This window comes from Callithrix jacchus, chromosome X, assembly GCF_049354715.1.
Source record: "Callithrix jacchus isolate 240 chromosome X, calJac240_pri, whole genome shotgun sequence".
NCBI classification, from domain to species: domain Eukaryota; kingdom Metazoa; phylum Chordata; class Mammalia; order Primates; family Cebidae; genus Callithrix; species Callithrix jacchus.
This window is the reverse complement of record NC_133524.1, coordinates 149,153,508-149,175,197: the sequence shown is the minus strand read 5'-3', so window position 1 is coordinate 149,175,197 and position 21,690 is coordinate 149,153,508. Positions and strand designations below refer to the sequence as shown.

Genomic DNA, 21,690 nt, shown 5'->3' with positions numbered 1-21,690 from the left:
AAGACGTTTATATGGAAGGGATTGGGGGTTGCGGGGTGGGGGGGGAGGGATGTCAGCGGTGACCCCAAGGCTTAGGTCGTGGTGGCCGTGGTGGGGTTGGGGGACCGTCAGTCACCCCTCAGGGTCCTGACCTTGATGCCTGGCAGAGCCTGGACCCCCATCCTCCGCCGATTGTGTCTGCTGCTCTCCAGCCAAGTCTCTGACCCCCAGTCCCATGAGGTGGCAGTGGGAGGAGGGGCGTGCTCAGGCGACAAGGTCGCCAGGGTCTTCCAGGGCTGACAGGAGGGGCTGAGCTCCATTCTGTGGCCCCTGTATGTCAGGAGAGTAACTGCCCGCAGTCACTCTCAGGCACAAGGCAGAGGCAGCCTCAATAAGAGGGTAGCACCCAGCGGCCCCAGGGATAAGCTACAGTGCCGGGACGGAAGGCCTCGGGCACAAGAACGTGGAAGCACCCTGGCCACGTGGCCCTGTGTGCGTGTGAGAAGGATGAGTGCTTCTCTCTTCCACCCTCCGCCTCCTGACCGGGCTGAGGGGAGAGTAGCCATCTGTCAATCCCGGCAGGCAGGCAAGTCCCCTGGCCTAGCTGCAGCACAGAGGACCCACTAATGGCTAGAGTGGCCCAAGTGTCTTCTGAAGGGGAGGGGAATGCCGGAGGGCGGTGGGGGCCAGGCTGTGAAGCTGCAGAGGTCAGAAGGGCCTGGGGGCAGAGAGGGGAGAGAGAGAGGCAGGGAGGCAGGGAGAGGCAAGTGCCACCCTCCCCTGCCTGCAGGTGGGCCCCCTGGTGACCTGGGCCCCCCCAGCAGGCCTAGTGACAAAAGGCCTTCCAGGACTGTCGGACCAACCCGCTCAGGGGTGGGGGGGGCGGGGGATCAAGGAGACCTGGGGGAGGTGGGGGTCTGATTCTCTCATTTGTTACCAACGAGGGGCCCCAGGCTTGAACGAGCCCTTGCTCCAGGAGACAGGTACGTGGTGAGTGGAGCTGGTGGGCCAGTGTCTTCACAGACATCTCGGGGTAGGGTCCGCCCCTGTGCCAGCCACTGGGCACACAGAGAGGTAGGGGCCAATCCCCCCACTATCCAGGAGCCCACAGTCTCCCAGAGGAGAAACAAGGGAGGGCTTGCCGTCACCCCGAAGGTCTAAAGGCGCTGAGACAGACTAGACCCAATTAATTCCCAAAACTTCTTTCCAGGACAAAGGCCCCCACTGAGCAGAAACCGGTGGGACTAGAAGACAAGTAAAGCAAGACAGGCACGGTAGGGGCAAAAAAAGAGAAAGTCCAAATCACAGTGGCGGAGGAGAACAAGTGGAGAACGTCTGATACAAACTAAACGGACAGACGGTCTCAGTTCCCACACTCACCAGAAGAGAGTGCTCTTCATACGTGAAATCAGAAAACCTAGCCTCTCCCACCTGCCACAACTGCAGAGGGACGAATTTCAAGGGAAAACTAGTTAGCAAGTGGCTCAAAGGCAAATCCCATACAAAGTTGCTAAAACAGAGAAGAGAATAAGGAGCAGTATAATATCCCTCCAGACCACAGAAACATCCCAGAAGGACGTGCAGGTGAAATTATAATCTTTTGGGTTTTCTCTTTCTTTCTTTCCTTCTTTCCTTCCTTCCTTCCTTCCTTCCTTCCTTCCTTCCTTCCTTCCTTCCTTCCTTCCTTCCTTCCTTCCTTCCTTCCTTCCTTTCTTTCTTTCTTTCTTTCTTCTTTCTTGTTTTGTGGGGTTTTGTTTGTTTGTTTTTCGGATTTTTTTTTGAGACAGAGCGAGACTCTGTCGCCCAGGCTGGGGTGCGGTGCCGCAGACTCAGCTCACTGCAACCTCTGCCTCCTGGGTCGAAGCAATTCTCCTGCCTCAGCCTCCTGAGTAGCTGGGATTACAGGCGCCCACCACCACACCCAGCTAATTTTTGTATTTTTTAGTCGAAACAGGGTTTCACCACGTTGGCCAGGATGGTCTTCATCTCTTGACCTCATGATCTGCCTGCTTCAGCCTCCCAAAGTTCTGGGATTACAGGCGTGAGCCACCACGCCCAGCCTGCAAATCCTTTATTTTAAAGCAAGCTAAGGACCTTGAGAAAATGATTCAACATATGAAACAAAACGTAAATCAGAATTATTAAAGCAACTCAGAGATGAGGCGATCGGCCCGGGAAAGCATGGCAAATTTGAAAAGGCCTGGGAAGGAATTATAAATAAAAGATTTTTTTAATGTTCAGTCATTACGACCTTTCCTTAAAAGGCCCCCAAGAATCAATACACGCGACATATAATGCTTTAAGATAAATAGAAAAAGCAAAGCAGGGCCAGTGTTTACATTAAAAGAAGAACGAAGAGATGAAGATTTGAGAGAAAGTGGCAAATATAGAAGGCAGGCAAAATAAATCTAGTGTGCATATAATAGGAGTCCCCCAAGATAAAAACCAAAGCAAAGGAAAAGAGCAGGGAATAAAATGTGTAAAAACAAAACAACACAAAAGCTTTGAAAGAGCACACCATGTACGTGGGGAAAGCAGCCTAGAACCAGCAAGGCCAAGACACGTTCTAGCACAATGATTGAAATTTAAAGAAAAAAAAAAAAGTCTTTGGATATTCAGCCAGAGAGACAGAAAGAATCCAGGTATAATAGAAAGAAAATTAGAGTATCCTCAAACTGTTCATCAGAAAGCCTTATGCTAGAAGAAAATGTAAGATGATGAGAAAAAACTCTGAGCAAAGGATATTGTACGCAACCAAGCTCACATTCAAAGTGTAAATGCAACAAGTTCTCACCAACGTGCAAAAACTTGGAGCATGTACTGCAATGACTCCATTCTTAGGAGTCTGCTAGAGCAAGAGGACTGGAGGGGCACCAGTGAAGGCTGGTGGTGAGCATGACATCTGTGTTTCCACGCGGGATCAAGGAAAACCGAGCGCCACAAGCGGGTGAAGGGAGCCTAGAGCGGGGGGATCTGTACCTCAGCCAGGCTCCACACACTGCAGCAGCCGTACAATGAAAGGGGGCGGGGAAAGAGCAGATGCACCATTTTTGGTTTTTTTCAGACTCTCCTCTGTAATCACGTTCGTGAAAGGCTGGTTTTGTCATTTCTTTTACTTGACGCATCATATTTGAACATTTTTCTGGGGCACATAGTGATGTTTGATACATATAACTTACCGTAGTGATTAGATCAGGGTCATCAGCACACCGTCATCTCAAGCGTGTATCATTCCTTTGTGTTAGGGACATTCAGTGTCCTCCTTCTAACTATTGGAAGCTCTCCGTTAGCCACCGTTGACTGCAGTCAGTCATCCTACAGTCCTGTAGAACACTAGGACTTTTTCATCCTATCTAGCTGTAATTTTGTATCCTTTAACAAATCTCTCCCTATCTCCCACTTCCCCCTACCCTTCCCAGCCTCCAGTACTCTCTGTTCTACTTTTTACTTCTATTTCATCAATTTTTTTTGGCTTCTACATATGAGTGAGCACACGTGGGGTTTATGCTGTCTGCTCCCGGCTTATTTCACATAACACAGTGTCCTATTCATGTTGCCGCGAACGATAGGCTCTCCTTCTTTTAAAGGCTGAATAGTATTCCCTCGGGTCTAAGAACCTCATTCTCTTTAGCCCTTCGTCTGATCCTGGCTATTGTGAACAGTGCTGCCACCAACATGGGAGTGCAGATATCTCCTAGATACATTGATTTCCTTTCCTGCAGATACATACCCAGTGGTGGGATTGCTGGTCTTTCTATTTTCAGTCTTTCGAGGAACCTCTGCGCTGTCCTCCATAGCATCCATACTAATTTACATTCCCACCAGCAGTGTGCCAAGGTTACCCTTTCTCAGCATCCTCCCCAGCTTCTCTTATTGCCTGTCTTTTGGACGCAAGCCATTTTAGCTGGGATGAGATATCAGCGTGTGGTTTTGGTTCACATTTCCCTGATGATTAGTGACACTGGGCATTTTCTCATCTATTTGTGGGCCATTTGTGTGTCTTCTCTTGAGAAATGTCTGTTCAGATAATTCGCCCGTTTTCAGATCAGATTGTTTTGTTGTTGTTGTTGTTTTTCGCTACTGAAATATCTGCATTCTTCATATATTCTGGATATGAATCCCCTGTCAGATGAATAGTTTGCAAATATTTTCTCCCATTTTGCGGGTTGTCTCTTCATTCTGTTGATTGTTTCCTTTGCTGTGCAGAAACTTTTGAGTCGGATGCAATCCCATTTGTTTATTTTTGCTTTGGTGGCCTGTGCTTTTGGGGTCTCATTCGCAAAATCTTTACCCAGAGCAATGTCCCGAAGCCTTTCCCCTATGTTTTCTCCGAAGAGTTTTAGAGTTTCAGGTGAGAATGCTTGGTGTATATAGTGTGGGATACAACAGATGAGTATGTTGTATTCTGATGCATATATAAGCATCTGTAAAATAGATAAGCTCGCTGTGTGGTCGTGGATGTTGTTGGAATTATCATATCTATAGATTATGAGACATAATCTTTTATCTTCAATGTGCACACGTACACGTGCGCGTATTTGTGTGTAATTAATTCCCAGCGCTGGGCGCTGAGGAGGTCCAGAAATCATGATCAAATCAGCAGCAGTCAGCCTCCATGGCACCCAGATTGTTCTTGAAATTCCACTGTTTGCTTAGGAAAACAACTTCTCACAAAACCAACAGGACTCCTCGGGGAAATGAGCGTACCACAAGATGAGGAAGCTCAAAGTCTGCCGGGCTGGCGTTAAAAGGTCTTGGGAACCAACCCAAAGGGGCTCCCACTGGCCACAGATGAGGCCGTTTCAGCATCAGTAAGAATAACAACGGAAACCGATTAAAACACGTAAATGGGTCTGAATCCACAAGGTCAAAGCGACGAGAAAAGAAAAACAACATCTGCTCACTTTTCGAAAACGCTGGGGCGTCAACGCTTCTATTTGAAAACTGGTAAGTAAAGGCAAAGGCTCCAACGTGCATCAGGCCGTCTCTGTACAAGTGGGCTGCGATACCAAAATACCATGAACGGGGTGTGACCTGTGCCAAACAGAAATTTACTCGTTGCAGTGCGCACGCTGCAAAGCCCAATCTCAAGGATGGTGCCAGCCAAGAACTGCACCAGCAGACTCCGTCTCTGGTGAGGAGGGCCTGGAACCCTCAGAGGCAGAATCAAAGAGGCAGTGGGGGAAGGAGGCTTCTGGGCAGTTAGAGCAGGCTGCAGCCAGTGGGGAAGTGGCCGGAATCCGCAGACTTGGAAATTTTGGCCCTGCCTGGTAGGAAGGTAGGAGGGAGCCACGGGCTCTCCGTGGCAGAGATGGGAGGGCCCCGCATTTGGCTATGCAAAGCCTGGGCCCTCTGACATTGTGGTACACAGCAGAGAAGCCCTTCCTGGTTCGGGGGCAGACATTGCTCCCTCTCAACCTGTGGAGGCTGTAAGGAGCCCGTCCAGGGCCAGCCAGCCAGGAGGCAGCCAGGTGGGGAGAAACGCAGACAGAGACCGGCTCTATGTCCAGGCCTGTGTCGCAGGCACTCAGCGAGGCCGGCTATCCTTGGGACTTGGTTCTCAAGAGCCAGTAGTGCAGGAGGTGGTCTACAGGGGCGTCTGGTCACCAAGCTACCCAGAGCCTTCTGTGAATCTTGATTGAAGCATCTGCGTCCACCTCAGGCTGCAGTGCTTCTGTGTTCGTCCCTTCAGGTGCCCACCATCTGCTGGGCACACTGGCTCTGTGCAGAGCCTGCCGCTGGCAATCTGGGGGACGGAGCTAAGAAGATGGAAGACTCTGGGGGCCAAACCAAATAGGGGGTACCTTTACAATTCCTTTACCTTTACCAGGGAGTCTACCAGCCCACAGGCCAGGGCTGGGGGCTGGGGGCAAGGGGCGGGACCGGAAGATGGACAGTGGGAGAGTGGCGGGAAGGAGGAAGAGGGCAGAGCGAATGTCTACCTGAGTGTCGCACAGGCCACTTGAATGCGACCACAGCCACAGGAACTCATCCCCACGCCTGTCACCCCTCTTTTCACAAAAGGCAGGAGGAAAGACAACTGCCAGCAAGAGCCCCATGTCAGACAAGGACTCTGCATTCCACTCGGTCCACATACAACAGGGAACCAGAGACTGTGCGCGAGCCCTCACCGGGCCTTCTCCCTCTGCAGAGCCTGTATCTTCCGCTTTTCCATAGACACTCCTTGCCCAGCCCCAGTGGGACCTGGACCTGTGCTGCTGCCCCTCTCTGCTCCAGGTTTCCCTTCCTGCTGATCAGTTCCCTCACACGGCTAGCTGGCCAGTCTCAGCGTCACCAGCCCCTGGCTTCAAAGCCGTCAGGGCTCCCCACAGCCTCCAGGGTAAGACCCCGGTTCCCTGGCAGGCTGGAGCAGGCTGACAGATTCAGGCAGTTGCTGGAGAGAAGGCACCTAGGGCTTCCTCTGGGCCACACTCTGTTCTTGGTGCTGGGGATCCCAGGGTGGGAGATGCTGCATTACGGATTGAACATTGTGTCCCTGCCAAAATTCATGCGGCAAGTTAACCCCTGATGCAGCAGGGTTAAGGGGTGAGATCTTTAGGGGGTGATGGGGCCATGAGAGCAGAGTCCTCCGGGATGAGAGGAGTCCCTTGTAAAAGGCTTCAAAGCTCTAGGTAGGCCCCCTTTTTGCCCTTTTCTCCCCACAACCATGTGAGGACACAGGCACAGACACCATCCTGGAAGGAGAGACTGATCCCCCACCAGACGCTGAACCTACCAGTGCCTTGATCTTGGGCTTCCCAGACTCTGGAATGGGGAACAAGGAATTTCTGTTCTTTGTAAGTTTCCCAGTCTCCAGTGCCTTGACTTTCAGCTTCCCAGACCGCAGAATTGGGAGCAATAAGTTTCTGCACGTTACAAAGTCTCAGGTATCTTGCTATAGCAGTACAAATAGGCCAGACACACAGGCAAGGCCGCCCCACCCTCTGGCCACTGGCTCACCACCTGGGGAGGGAGCCCCTGATACCCCAAAGCAAAGACTCAGACCGGCAATTCCCACGTGCCCATACAGGTAGCAATGCTGCCAGTAAGAATATAAATGGAGGGCGTGTGATTTGTGTGTCCCAGCAGAGGGGGCCTATGTGAGGAGGGGACAGTTCAGCTGAGACGTGGACAAGGAGGAGGAGGAAGCTGCTGCCACAGAAGGTTCTTGGGGTTTGGCGGCTCACACAGAGGAAGGAGGGATGGCAAAGGCCGAAGGTGGGAACAAGCCCTGTGCCACGGGGCCAGATCGGCAGGAGTGTGGTGAGAGGAGCTGGGGGCACGGTGACATGGGGTGGGTTTCAGGGAGGGAAGAAGAGCATCGGAGGAGCCAGGTCTCCAGGAGTGGGGTTGGGGTGCTCTTGACCAGGATGGGGACTTTGAGATTAAGGAGATGGGATGCCACGAGGAGGAGCAGGGTCTGGTGGTATTGCAGAGATCGCCCTGGCTGCTGAGTGGGTGTGGGTGGAGTAGGGAGGAAGCAGAGTGAAGGCAGGGAGAGGGAGAGACAGGGCGGGCCAAGGACCCTGGAGATGAGAAGGCTAGCAGTCTTGGACCAGAGTCCACAAAGTCCAGTGATGGGTTAGATTTGGGAGTGAGGAACAAAGGAGAGGGGAGAGAACCCTGGCTGCTTTGTTTGAGTCGCCAGGTAGAAGGCAGAACCCTCTGTACAGAGGGGGAAGCCTGGGGATGGTGTAGGTGTGGTGAAGGGGCTGAAGCCCTCCGGTTTGACCATCTTAGCTCTGAAATGTCTGCAGGGCATCCACCTGGGCAGATTGATGGGTATGTGTGGAGCTTGGAAGAGAGGTCATGTCCAGAGACAGAGCATTCATCGGAGGTGCCGTATGTCTCAGGGTTGAGGCTGGGAGCCCGCCCCCAGCACGCTGAGATCTAGCAAAGGCAGGAAGAGGAGGAGAAAGGTCCAAGGACAGAGAGGCAGGTAGAGGGGGAGGAGGTCAGCCCAAAAGTGGGTGAGGGAGAGGAGGAAGCTGAGAAAGGAAATGGTTTTGAGAAGGAAGGAGCATCAACTGTGTTGAGAGGAGGAGAGAGTGGGGAAAGGGAACTGATGAAAGACAAACAGTTGAGGTGTCACAGCCCAGCCTGGGCCAGGGCCGGTGGGGTGGGGTCACAGAATGGGCATCCTGCAGTGTCCTGGACCTGGAGTCAGCAGGTGAGGAAGGAAGGAGAGTGGGAAGAGACAAGGCTGAAAACAGAGGAAATTAGTTGAGAGTTGGCCTGTGGACTGGCTTGGCCAGTTGGAGACACCAGACCCACAGATGTTCCCGGGGTGGGGGGCGGGTGGCGGCTGGGTGGGCAGTGCCCTCTCTGCAGAAGGACTCCAGAAAAATCATGGCTGAAAACAAGAGAGAGGACAATATGAGTTATAAGCTGTCACAAGTCTACCACTAAAGGTTCCATAGACAGACACTCTAACAGCAAAGGTGAATTAGAGCAAGCAGTCTTGACCCTCCATGGGGAGAAGTGGCGGGGGCGGGTTGTTGTTGGGGGAGACCGGACACACAAGGCCAACTGGGGAGGCTGCTTTGTGACAATAGACATGCATTTCTTCGCTGACCCCATGTTTCCTACCGGGGAGGTAGAAAAGCCTGGGGAGCAAGACCATGTCAACCCAAGTGTCACACAGAGAGGGAGCCTCCCTCAAAGAAAATGGTGTCTATTCAGAAATAGGCACTGTAGCGGGGATGCGGGTGCGCTAGTGAACCGTGCGCATATTCAGGCGGGGGAAGGAAGACAAAGGTGTTTCAGGAGAAGGGAGGAGGCTTCCATAATTGTTTCGCGATCATGATCTGTGGCTACGAGGATTAATGACCAGGGTAACATTGGTCAGGGGCTTGGACAGGCAGTTGCTGGGCAGGTGTCCTCGCGGAAGTATCATTTGTGTCAGGTGGCGCCGGCCTTTGTGCAGATTTGTGGGTTCTGCGGTCTTCTGTGATAGCTTTCGTTATCAGGCATTTGTGCATGGGAACCCTGCCTCCGCGGCCCTCCACGGCTCTATTTGTCAGGTATTCGGGTTTTTCTTTGTTTGAACACAACTGACTCCATCTTGATTCTGAAACCATTCATAACCATACGGGCAAACCAGAGTCTATCTGTGAGGCTCACTCCAATGCAACCTGCTTCTGGGCATCATGTTAGACTGGCCATGTCTTATATCACAAGTGCTTGAATCACAAGGAGAAAGTCTTCCGTCTTGACGCTAGAAACTTTCTCCTGGAAACAGGCCAATGACAATGGTCATCGGCCAGATCAGGAGGAAAGGAGCAAAGGAGATCCACAGAAGAGGAACCGGGAACGGCGAGTGATCGGGGAAACGCAGGGCACACCACGACAAGGTGGTGTCTCTCCCTGTGGGATGGGCAAGCGGGGGAGGCTGGAGAAGATCAAAAGCTGTTCCGGCTGTGGGAACCCAGGACCCCTCCCAAGTTGCCAGTGCAAGGGAACGTGGCTTCACCCACCCACTGGGGGGTCACAGATGAGCAATGCTGGGTGGTGGCATTGATGGGCGTAGCCCAAGTCCCAGCAGAGCCACTGCCTGCTGTGCACCCCAGAGCACGTCTCGCTGACAGTGGTGGCTCAGACGAGCACGCGGGATGCCGCTGGCAGCAGTGTCTGCAACAACCAAACGGTGGGAAGGACCTACATGCCCATCTATAGGGTCGTAGACAAACACTCTGTGGCTATGATTCGGCAAGGAGCTTGGGCGAGCTGGACGCCTGGGGGAAACCTTGGCCTGTAAGTTGCCAAACAGGAGGCCAGACAAAGAAAGAGAAGGGGACAAGGGAACGACACCCAGAGGTGTGACCCTGTGGGAACCTGCTTGCCACCTGCCTGGTGGAGATGCTGTGCACATGGCCCCAGACTCCCGTGACAGCTCAGGTGCAGGGTGGTCAGATCCACAGGTGCAGGATCTCTGCTATGAGTGGAGGCTGCTCTGCCCTGGTGTGGTGTCTAGCCCAGGTAGCAGAAGACTGGGGAAGGACCTATGGAAAGCTGACTCAGGCCTGACAGACGGAGGTCTCCAGGGAAGGACAACACCCATGCTGCCCTTAGGGCCAAGGGAGCAATGTCCCAGAGCCCATCAGTCTGGTGAGGGCACAGGGGGCAGGGGACAAATTGAGTAGCCCACTCCCCTTGGACTACCTTTGCATTCACACACTGAGGCAGAGACCCAGACTTGGGACTTGCGGCTGCAAAACAGACAAGGCCCTGGCATACTTGGGTGCTGGGTCACCCTCCTTGGTGCTGGCTCCTGGCACCGGGGCGGCGAAGCACTTTGGCACCAGAGGGCTGCAGGTCCTTGGAATGGGATGGGCAGCGGGGAGAGGGCAGACCCTCTGTGGGGTGGGGTGTGTGAGCTGCGTGAGCACCTGGGGCATCTCCTCCATGGAATGGCTCCTGCACCAAGTGTTCCTGGCCTCACCTGGCCTCCTCAGTCAGAAGACCAGTCCTGGATGGGGAGGGGGAGTACAAGAGCAGGCGAACAGGCCCCAGAGCCTGGCTTCCTGCCTCCTGGCCAGAACTCAGAGCTGCCTGGCACACCTCAGACCACACTCCCTGGCCCTCTGGTGGGCACCCCGCGGTGGGGGGGTTGCAGACCCCTCGCCCTGCTGGGCCTCTGGAGCACGTGCGGGAGGGGCAGGAGCCAGGACCAGGAACTGCTGTGGTGAGAGCCAAAGGCACGGGGACCTGCCACCACAGACCTTTGGACACCACGGTGGGGGTGGGGGTAGGGGTGGGCGGGCGCCTGTATGCCGGGACCCGTAGCGGGGGGACGAGGGGCTAGGGGAGAGGAGTAGGTGATATCACCCGGGAACCTGGGGCTTCCGGGGCGGCGGCGAGAGACGGGCCGCGTGATCCACCCGCGCCAATGGCCCTGTGGTCTCTCAGGCGGGCGACGGGGAGGGGTCCGCGCTACACCGCCGCCGCGCTCCCGCCGGGTGTCCGCACTGCAGAGAGCAGCCGGAGCAGGCGCGGGCGCACTGGCCCACGTGCAGAGCGGACCCGGGAGAGGCACAGTCTGAGCGGACGCCCGCGCGGGGAGCCAGGGGCGCCCGACCGGGTCTCGACCAGGTCTCTGCCGCCCCGTGCGCAGCCCCTGTGGGGACCCCAAGCAAGAGGGACCCTGCCCCGGGGAAAGATATCAGACTAACTCGGTGAGGGAGACGGGAGACTGGGTCCCGGGAGACTCCGCCGCCCCTTGCCTGTCCGTCCCAACAGAACTGAAGCAGCCTGCTGGGCAGGAGTCCGGCAGGGGTCCAGGGCCCGGGGCGACGAGGGGAAGGGTCTGAGACCCGCAGGGACCCCCGGGGGCGGGGCGGGGCCTGGCTGTCGCCAGGGGAGGAGGGCGTGGAGGTGGACGTGGGCGTGGGAGTGGGGAAGAGTGGGCATTGACCTCGGTCTCCCCGCTAGCATTCACAGGCTGTGGAGACTTAGGCTGTTCTCCCCGAGTCCAAGACTCCCACCCCAATTCTTTCCCCCTACACCCCCGCCGCCCCATGTCCCCCTGGTCCGTGCAGGGAACCCTCTCCTGCCCCTCCTATCAGCCCAGCCCTGGCCAAGGTTTCGGGCATGGCGACGGCGATGCTGCAAGCCTGGCGCAGTTGGATGGGCGTCAACGTTCTCAGGGGCCTGCTTGTCCTGGGCATCATGGAGGACCGTAATGAAGCCGAATTCCAAGAGTCCCTTGAGGCTGTCCTATGGCCTATGGGACCCTTTACGGTGCTGGGCAAAGTGTTTCGAGAGGAGGATAGTGCCATCGCGGCCCTGGTCGGGCTCAAAGGGGACGTCAACTATGCTTTGGTCCCCAGGGAAGTCCCTGGCACTGCGGGCCCGTGGAACGCGGTCTGTGTGCCCCATTGCTCAGGCGAGGAGTTTCTCGGTCTTGTGTTCCACTTCTTGCAGCAATAGGGGCAGATGGTGGAGACTCTGGCCGGTGCCCTGGGTCCTGGGTGTGGGGCTGCGCAGGGCGAGCTGGCTCCAATCCGTCAGTCAGGCAGTCTAGCCCTGGGTGGAGACCCTGAGGTCCCAGAGCCTGGGCATGTTTTCTGGGAGGGACCAGCTTGTGCACGCACTCCTGGCGGAAAACCCCACCAGGTCGGCTGCTCAGGACTGTCTAACAGCCCTGGTCCAGGTGTTTGGAGACAATGAGCCCTACCCCCTGCCCCCTACCAGCCGGCCGAAGTATCTGACTGCTCAGCAACAGTCAGGCCAGTTTGTCCTGGCTGTTGCCTTGTGGCTGGAAGTCCTGCAGAAGGCCATGGAGAAGTGGGCCCTGGCCAGAGCATCCGCCGACTGTGTGAGCCTGAGGCGGATGCTCACCAGAGCCAACCTTACTGAGCCTTTGGATGAAGCACTGAGGAAGCTGAGATGGGGGGGAGGTCTCCAAGTTTCCTGGAGATGCTGGGGCTCGTTCGGGAGTCTGAGGCATGGGAGGCCAGTCTAGCCAGAAGGGTGAGAGCCAGGCACAGGAAGGGGAGGTGCCAGAGCCAGCACTAAAGTGGAGGATGAAAAGGTGGAGGAGGAGGAGGAGGAGGACCACCTTAAGGAAGAGGACAACCAGGATCCTGCCCCCGAAATCCTCACAAGCCTAGGTCGGGCAGGGCCCACCAAGCCCCATGGGGCCCCCTCCCCAGCCCAGATGGGCAGTGCTGTCCAGGCGGTCCCAGGAGGTTCCCGCTGGGGGCCAGAGGTCCTCATCCAGACAGGAGGCCAGGAGGCTGAGGATCCCCTCCAAGAGGGGCTCAAGCCCGTCCTGGAGGAGTCAGACAACTAGGATGGGGCCTTGGAGGTGGGCCAACATGCGGCCTCCCTGGGTAAATAGGCTCTGAGGGTCCCAGGGCCTCCTCTCCTCTCGGGGAGCAGCGCCCTGGAGGCAGGCAGAGGCGAGGCCCTGACCAGTCCCTCACCCCACAGTGGGATCAGGGCCCCCCCCGCCTTCCCCCCAAGGGGCCCTGGCCTCCACCACCTGCCCTTCCCATTGACTCAGATGACCACGTTTGATTCCAAATCCAAACTACCTCCTTTTTTGAACAAGGCTCACTTCTGGTACTTCTGGGTCAGATCAAACACACGGTAGAAGGGAGCCCCAAATCAGCAGCCTTCCCTACACTTGCAGAGGAGCCCCGTTATAGACCCACAGGTACAAAGTCAAACATTTTTTGACTAACATTCTAAATAAAATCAATGTCGAAAGAAAGTCTTTTCAAATGTATCTGACCTTACACCAATAACTTATTAGGTACACTCTTCTTTTTTTGAGACAGGAGTTGGCTCTGTCACCCAGGCTGGAGCACAGGCTCAATCTCCTGGGCTCAAGCAATCTTTCCACCTCTGCCTCCCAGGTAGCTAGGATAATAGGCATGCACTACCACACACCCAGGTAATTTTTTTTTTTTTTTATTCTAAGGCTGGTCTCAAACTCCTGGGCTCAAGCAATCCTCCTGCCTTGGCCTTCCAAAGTGCTGGGATTATAGGTGTGAGCCACTGTGCCCAACCAATGTAGGTACATTCTAAGACCTAAATGCAAAAGCTATAACTACAGAGGTTCTAGAAGAAAACATAGGTCAATACGTTTGTAAATGTGGGCCAATGAAAGATAACTTAGGCAGGACCCAGGAAGCGGTCATTGTAAAAAGAAACAAATGATGCAGTGGGCTTCGTTATAATGAAACCCGTCTGCTTAGAAACAGACACCATTCCACTAAGAATATGTATAAGAAAGACACAACTGGTAAAAAGTCTTCCCAGTACATATATCAAAGGACTTGTATCCAGAGTATTTCAACAACTTGCACAACTGAAAAAAGAAAAAAACCCCAGGTAAAAACTAGGCAAGGGAATAGGCGCTTCAGTGAGGTAGATAGACAGATAGCTAATAAGCACACAAAAAAGTGCTCAATGTTATTAGTCATCACAGAAATGCAAACTAATGCCACCGTGAGATACCGTGATGAGACATCCCATGAGACGGCTAAAAGTTTAAAACTGGCAATACAAGATTTTTGGAGTACCCTAAGAAATGGGCACTGCTCATTGGAGTATAAATTGTCACAATAGCTTTGGAAATCTGTGTGAAGTTTCTTAGAAAGTTAAATCAACCCTGTGGCCCAGTCATTCCACTCCTAGGTGTTTGTGCAGGAGAAAGGAAAACAAAAGTCCACAGAGACTCATCCGAGGCGGTTTCTATCAGCTTCCATCACAAAATACCAGTAACACCTATCTGTTAAGATTAGGGACCTGAAAATAGATACTGCACTTGACCTTAGCCAAAAGGCCAAGAAGCCACGTGAACCTTAAAAATAGGAATGTTCCAGGGGTGAGAAATGGATGATTAGATGGTAGCAGGCCCAGCTCTAGGGTCCATCAGCCTAGAGGCAACAAAAGTCTCACTGCTATTTTGCGGCAAAGCAACTTCTACCTCTGTCTGCCTTCTTTCCAACTCTCTTGATTCCTTAAAGAAATAAAAATCCCACCAATCACCGAACACCTGCACTCACATGAAAATTCACACACCCTCTCATAAATTGTTTCACACACACTAACACACATACCCACACATGCATTCACCCATTCCACACATTCACACATACACACTCAAACTCGTAGACATTAACATTCTCAAACACAGAGATATCCACTCATGTACACAGTCAAAAACAGTCACCCACACATTCACTGTCATACACACATTCACACACCATCTCACTCACATATTCACAAACATGCTTTTACTAACACACATACACATTAAACACAAACATACATTTGAGCACTAACACACATTCAGTCACACTCAAAAACAAACACACATTCATCAACACATTGACATACCATCTCACATACTCGTTCACATATTCACATATTCGCTGACACATGACACTCCCAAACTCACACACTCTCCCACACTCACACAATCACTAGTACACACACACAAATTCCCCATCTCACACACACTCACAGAAATGGGCCTGGTTTTGATGCACCAGTTGTGGAAGCCCTGAACCCCAACAGTGATATAAGGGATCCTAGGGCCACTGGTCCTGCCTGCTGTTCCTCATCCTCCCTTAAATGTGTTACTCATTCATTTCAGAGAAGCTCAACCAGTGCCTTGGAGACCCAACCAGCCACTGCCTGGGCCCACCAGTGTCCTGTCTACTGGGACTATCCAGCCTGCTCAGCTGGGTTTCTTGGCCTGGGTCCATGAGCCACAAACCCTAGCTCATGACCAACGTGTACCAATAGCCCATTCTACAATGCCCTGTAGACCAAGCCCCAAGTATACACCAGTGTTAAAAAGCCCCTGTGGCCCTCACTCCACCCCAACCCCATCCCCAACCAACCTTACCCCCCGTTTCCCACAGCAGAGGCGAGACAAGCTGGAACACGGAATGAAATTTATTGAAGAAAAACACATACTGAAACCATTGAAGAGAAGGGAACCACGACACAGAGAGAAGATGCAGGCCACAGGTCCTGGGGCCCCTCCTCCTGGGGTTTCTGACAAAGCACCTCATCTGCCTCCCCTCCTGCTGTGGCTCCCGTGGCCACCTCCCTTCTTCCCAAGTGCCCCAGGTCCGCCTCTTGCCAGGACGGTGGACTCTGGCAGTGTCCACTGGCTTCAGGGAGCCCCCTCCCAAGCCTTTCCGCATGGGTGGGGCCCTGCCTTGTGGCTTTCACAGGACAGTCACAGGACACTGGAAAACACAGCAGAGGACACACCACTGGGTGGAGGAAACTGAGTCACAAGTAACAACAGGGGTGGAACACCAAAGCACAAAGCTCCCCGGGAAGCCTCAGGCAGGGCAGCCCCTCTCCGTCCTGGGTCCAGTTCTTCCTGTTGCAGGCACCGTCATCATCGTGATGATGGGGTGAGCATCGTGTCCTGCCGCCTCCTTTCTGCCATCTCCTGGGACTGCACTGGGGGCCTCCAGGGAGAAGCTGCTCAGAGAAGAACACACACAGCTCCACCAGAACAAGCAGCCCCTGGCCTAGATCTACACCGGGAAAGCAGAGGTGGTGCTCACGACAAGGGACAGACAGCAGCGAGCAGAGCGTGGGCTTGCAGAAAGCTCACAGCACGTGTCCCGGGCCCAGAGGCGGCCACCCGGGTGGGCACACAGTACACAACTTTGCACAGGAACGACGGCTAGCAGTAAGTGGGTGTCTCCTGGGTGCATGGGTCACTACAGGGCCTACACAGGTGAGGGTGGGATTCTCAGAACAGGGCAGTCTGCCTGGGGACAGCGAGTGGGGGGACCCCTGTTGGGAGACCCAGGCAGCTGGCACCCTTGAGAGGGCCTCTTTTGCCCCGTCATCTCCCAGCTCAGGGCCAGTGGGATTCGGGACAGATGTCTTCAGGTGCCCCCGCCCAGGCCACGGCTGGCTGCTTAGGGCTGCCTCCAGGCTGGACTCCCAGGGTGGCAGGGTTGGGGCGGGCCTTGGTGTCAGCATCCGTTGAGTTACTTTGGCCATGGCAGCCCCAGATGTTCCTTGCCCTGTACAGAAACAAGGAGAAGAAACAAACCCCCACCAAGTCCTCCCTTTTCTTCCTCCTCCTTTGCAACGAAGACTTCCCTTCACAGCCACCCTGGCCTAAGTCAGCTGTGAGGACACTGGCCTGCTGGGTTCCCAGTGCCCCTGCTGGGGGTCTTCTCATCAATTTTTGGTCTCCTTGCCTGCACAGCCTCTGGCTGGCACTGGGTTCCCAGAGCCGTAGGGTCTCCTGGCCTCACTGGCACAGGGCCTCCAGGGTGCTGCCTTCCTGGGGCTCCCCTAGTGCAGTGGAGATGATCCTGAAGATGGGCTTTGCCTCTGTCCCACAGATCTTCCTCACCAGCCCTGGCTCCTTCTGGCAGGAGCAGGCCCCAGGCAGGCTCCTCCAGGTCCCACATGGCCTGGGGACCAGTGGGCATGCTCATCTCGAAGTCCACAGGGTGGGCATTTGGGGGTGGCTGGATGAGCAGGACAGAACCCCCAGCTGCACCTTCTTCAGCCTTTACTTTGTTGGGGTCCCCGTCTGAGGCCCAGGCACCCCATGTGCTGGATGCAGTCACTCCCTGCTTTCCTCTCCAGCACCTCTTTGGGGCTGTGGACTTGACCCCCACTAAGCCAGTTGCCAGTTTGTCTTGGTTGCTGAAGTCCCTTCCAGCTGGCACAGAGTGAGGGAGCTTGGCCTTGGTCTGGCTGCCCTGTCCCTCTGTCCCGCTCAACTCATCTGTTGTTTGTCTGGGCTCCTCTTTCCCCTCTTTCCAATATCTGTCTTGTCTCCTTGGACTGCGGTAGGAAATGTTGCCCTGTTCCCCCGAGCCTACTTGGCCTTGGACTTGGGATGGCTCTTGTCCCAAGCCCAGTTCCCGTTTCCCGACTCAATTGCAGCCTGTTTCTTCTGCTTTACCAAGAGCAGGTTGGAGGGGTTGACGCACTGCACTCTGATGTGGCCATCTTCCCCACAGCTATAGCAGAAGGTGTGGCGTCTCCGTTTCCTTGAGCCTCGAGAGCCAGCCCTCTGCACACCACCCCTTCGGTGTTGGCCTCTGCCCCTCCGGCGCCGGGAACCCTGGGAAGGCCTCACTTCAAAACTGTTGCCAGAGGTAGGGACAGGTGCTGCCCCAACCCCAATGAGCCTGGCAGGTGGCCTTGGGGCTACTTCCAGCCCCTCCAGGCTCTCCCTATCTGGACCTAAAGTGGCCTCCCATTCCTCCTCCTCACGCAGGAGCCTCACCAGGGCGAGGAAACTAGGAGGCTTCCTTCGCTGTTTCATCAGCTTAAGCTTGTCTCGGAGCTTGTCAGAAAGGATGGCCCCACTTAAGACTCGTTTCAGGCGAGTCTGGTTCACATTTCTACGAGATACCACATTGTTTTCTACAGCTCTTTGGAGCAGGGGTTCCAGACGTAACACAAAGCTAGATACTTTCTCTCCTGCCTCCTGATAGGCCTTACACAACTTCGCCTGGGCAATTTTATGGCTCTCCACAGGCCCGAACACCTGCTGCAAGGCTGCCAGGCACTCTTCCACAGTTATGGAAGCATTGCTGGCCCGGAGCCCACTGACCACCTGGAGAGCAGGGCCGCGCAAGCATTCTATCAGCCTCCGCCTCTTTTCCCCCTCGGGCACCTGCCACATCCGTAGCATCTCAGTGGTGTGCTCAAGCCAGGCATCGAAGGCCAGTGCACCTGGGATGGACATGATGTTCCCAGAAAACACTCTTAGTTCTCGGTACAACATTTGCTCTAGCAGAGGCTGCACTGCTGCCCCCAGAGTCTGGACCCAGGCCCAGAACTCTGGTGATATAGTCACTCTGGGAGCCAAACAATTGGGGTCCGACCCAAGGACTCGGTTCATATCTGACACGGTCCGCCTCTCCTCCTCTAAGAAGCGGTTCAATCTGTTGAGAAATTCCCCGTCTGAGTTACGGGGTTTTACAATCACTTCCCAGGGCCCCCCCTTTCCTGGTATTTCCCTTGGGAGCAAAGCATAGTCAATATCTTGTGCCAGCTCCAGTAGAATCGCCTGGGCGTTCTCTTCCCTCCTAAACATCCTGCCAATCACCCTGTATCTGCCCAGGTGCCTGCAAGCCTCCTGGAGCGTCTCCTCAAACTCATCCTCTCCACAGTCCTCGGGGATACCCAGGATGAGCATGCACCTCTGGGTGTTCAGGTGCTCACCCCGACACCAGTCCTGCAACAGGGTTGACGGCATGTTCCCGAATCTCTTCAGATACTAATCTGGGGGGAGTGATCAGGGCGCGAGGCACATATCAGGACCAACTCCTAGGATGATCGCTGAAGGCCCAGGTCTCCACAGCCTGTGAATGCCAGCCAGGCGAGAGCGAGGTTAATGCCTACCCCTCCCCACCACGTCCACGCCCACCCCAACCCCCAGCCGCCTGCCTCACCCAGCGTCGTCTCTGCAGCCAGACCTCGCCCCTGCCCAGCCCCGTCCCCCGGGGGTCCCTGCGGGCCTCAGCCCCCTCCCCGCGCCGCCCCAGGACCCCCCAGCCCCTGCCCGGCAGGCTGCTTCAGTTCTGTTAGGGCGGGCAGGTGAGGGTCGGCAGAGTCTCCGGGGGCCAGCGTCCCCCTCCCCAGGTGAGTCTGATACCTTCTCCCGAGGCAGGGTCCCTCCTGGTTCGGGTCACCACGGGGCGTGCCGGGGGCTATGTGCGGCGGCAGCGGCGGCGGCGGAGTCCGGTGCCCCTGGCTCCCCGCGCGGGCGTTTGCTCAGACTGCTTCCCTCTCGCTCGCGCAGCACGTGGGCCAGTGCGCCGGCGCCTGCTCGCCGCCGCTCTCTGCAGTGCGGACACTGGGCGGGGGCGCGGGGGCGGTGCAGCACGGACCCCTCCGCGTCGCCCGGGAGACCGCAGGGCCATTGGCGCCAGCGGGTCACGAGGCCGAGCTCTCGCCGCCGCCCCGGGGGGCCCCAGGTCCCCGGGTGACGTCACCTTCTCCTCTCCCCTAGCCCCCCCGCCACGGGGGCCCCCGGCACACAGGCGCCCGCCCATCCCCACTCCTACCCCCACCCCCACCCCCACTGCGGTGTCCAAAGGTCTGTGGCGGCCGGTCCCTGGGCCTTTGGCTCTCACCTCGGAGCTCCTGGTCCTGGCTCCTGCCCCTCCCGCACGTGCTCCGGAGGCGCCAGCGAGGCGAGGGATCTGCATCCCCCACCCGGGGCGTGCCCACCAGAGAGCCAAGGAGTGGTCTGAGGTGCGCCAGGCTGCTCTGCGTTCTGGCCAGGGGCAGGGAGAGCAATTCTGGGGCCTGTTCACCGACTCTTGTCCTTCCACTCCCCTTCCAGGATTGATCCTCTGACTGGTGTGGGTCCCATTCCGTGCAGGAGATGCCCCAGCGCTCATGTGGCTCACGCACATCACCCCATGGAGGGTCTGCCATCTCCTTATTGCCCATCCCGCTCCTGGGACACGAAGCCCTCCAGCCAAAGAGCTTCACTGCCCAGGTGCCAGTGCCCGGGTTTACCTCGGCCTTTCCGGTTTTGCGTGCTGCAAATCTAGTGTCTTGGTAAACCACTTGCAGGATTTGGAGCCCAATCCCTTGGGCCTGCCCCTCCTTGGCAGCGGTGCTACATGGGTTGCGTTGTATCCGTTTGATCCCAGGGCAGCAGCCAAAGGACTAAGGGAGTGACGGCCCCTCAGGCAGTAGGCCCAGGTGTTCTGCGGGCCCTGACCGCTCTGCCAGCCGCATGCTCACCTCCTGTTCGCACAGCTTCAGCTCCTCTTCAGCCACACAAAGAGGGGCTTGTGGTTGATTACTAGGCCAAGGTCACCTATCCAGCGAAGTCTGGGAGACCACCTTGCAGTGAGTGGGGCACAACACTGTCCACCGACATCCCCCCCAACCCTGTGCTGGTCAGTCTTCTGCTTGTAGCCTGTCACTTGTCAGGAACCAAGAAGAAATGGCCCCAAGGGCTTTTTCATGGTCAGACGTAATTCCTAAAATATCTCTACAAGAATTATTTCACTTACTCCTCAGGAGAACTCTGAGGCAGGTATTAACATTACCGTGATTTGACTCGTGAGGCTCAGAGATATTAAGAGACATTTTCAAGTCACACACCTTATTGCAGGTAGAATTGAAACTGGGTTCTCGATGGGTGGCCATCAGTCTTTAGGTAGAATTGGGACTATTTCTCCTCTGGTTGCCTTATGACTATTAGAATTGGTTTCTCTTATTTTTGTCCATTCATGGTTCCTGGCTTTGTCACTTCATCTGCCCAACCTACAGGGGTGGAAACAGAGGTTCAGAGGAGGGGCACTACTGGGGCAAGGTCATACAGTGAGTAAATGACCAACTTGAGATGTCAAGGTGAGATGCCAAGTATCAGTGCCAAGGCAGAGGGGCATGTCTAGAATGTCTTCAGAAAGAAGCCTGCGAAGTTCCCAGACAGATGCAGTGATCTGTGGATGTTTTGGGGATCAGGAAAAAAGGATTTGGAAATGCTGGAATCAAGATGATATATGTGAATATGTCCAATTTGAAAGGTTTTCGAACTCCTTTATATTGGAGTTAACCTTTGCCCTTGAAACCAGTGGAAAGTCTTCATTGCATGGCAGCTAACACAGCTGCACCAGAGTTGGGGAACTGACGGGTAAACATTATTACTTCTAAAGTGAAAAATGTAATAGAGCATGAAGGAAGTAGCCTCCACTGGGATGGCCTTGCCCTGGCTTAGACTAGTAGTGATTATGGGGATCACAGAGGGGGCAGATTCATGGGCCCCACCTCTGCAGTCTGATCTGATGAGTCTAAAACAGGCCCGGGAATGTTTTAAAGAGCTTCTGGTAATTAAATACTTTATACAATACATTCTGCAATATTTAACATACATAAAAAGTGCTTAAAAAGTGCCTCCAGTACTCCTGAAGACAGAAAACACCGCAGTTAGGGTGAGCGCCTGCAGGCCTTCCCTGCTGTCTCCCTCTCTCTCCTTCATAGAGGGAAGCAGTGTCCTCCATGTGCATTTCTTTGTGTTTTTTCTGCAAATGACTATATCCTTAAACACTTGTCTTTGCCTCTCTTGCACGTGGTAGAAATATCATTGTTGTAGTAACTATTCATTGTTTGTGAGAATCACCATTTTGATATAAGCAAATTTTATCTGTCACTTTTCACTTCTGTATAGTATTCCATTGTGTGTGTGTGTGTGTGTGTGTGTGTGTGTACCAAAATTTATCCGTTTTC

General features: G+C 54.9%; 2 protein-coding genes across 2 annotated transcripts; one reads left to right on the top strand and one right to left on the bottom strand.

Moving 5' to 3' along the window:
* Window positions 1–11,546: 11,546 nt before the first annotated feature.
* On the top strand, window positions 11,547–12,774 carry PNMA6A (PNMA family member 6A). The gene is given in 4 exon segments (XM_003735848.5): window positions 11,547–11,943; window positions 11,945–12,362; window positions 12,365–12,476; window positions 12,586–12,774. Coding segments are annotated over 4 exon segments (1,092 nt in total). The 5' UTR covers window positions 11,547–11,568; the 3' UTR covers window positions 12,773–12,774.
* Window positions 12,775–15,375: 2,601 nt separating this feature from the next.
* PNMA3 (PNMA family member 3) lies at window positions 15,376–19,222 on the bottom strand. Its single transcript, XM_008990061.5, has 2 exons — window positions 19,097–19,222; window positions 15,376–18,803 (listed from the first exon to the last, which is right to left on the bottom strand). Exon 2 carries the CDS (start codon window positions 18,695–18,697, stop codon window positions 17,306–17,308), a length of 1,392 nt encoding a protein of 463 aa, XP_008988309.1. The 5' UTR covers window positions 18,698–18,803; window positions 19,097–19,222; the 3' UTR covers window positions 15,376–17,305.
* Between the last annotated feature and the right edge of the window lie 2,468 nt (window positions 19,223–21,690).

Coding starts and splice junctions, on each gene's coding strand:
- PNMA3 (XM_008990061.5), bottom strand. CDS start 18,697: ATGCCGTCAACCCTGTTGCAGGACTGGTGTCGGGGTGAGCACCTGAAC.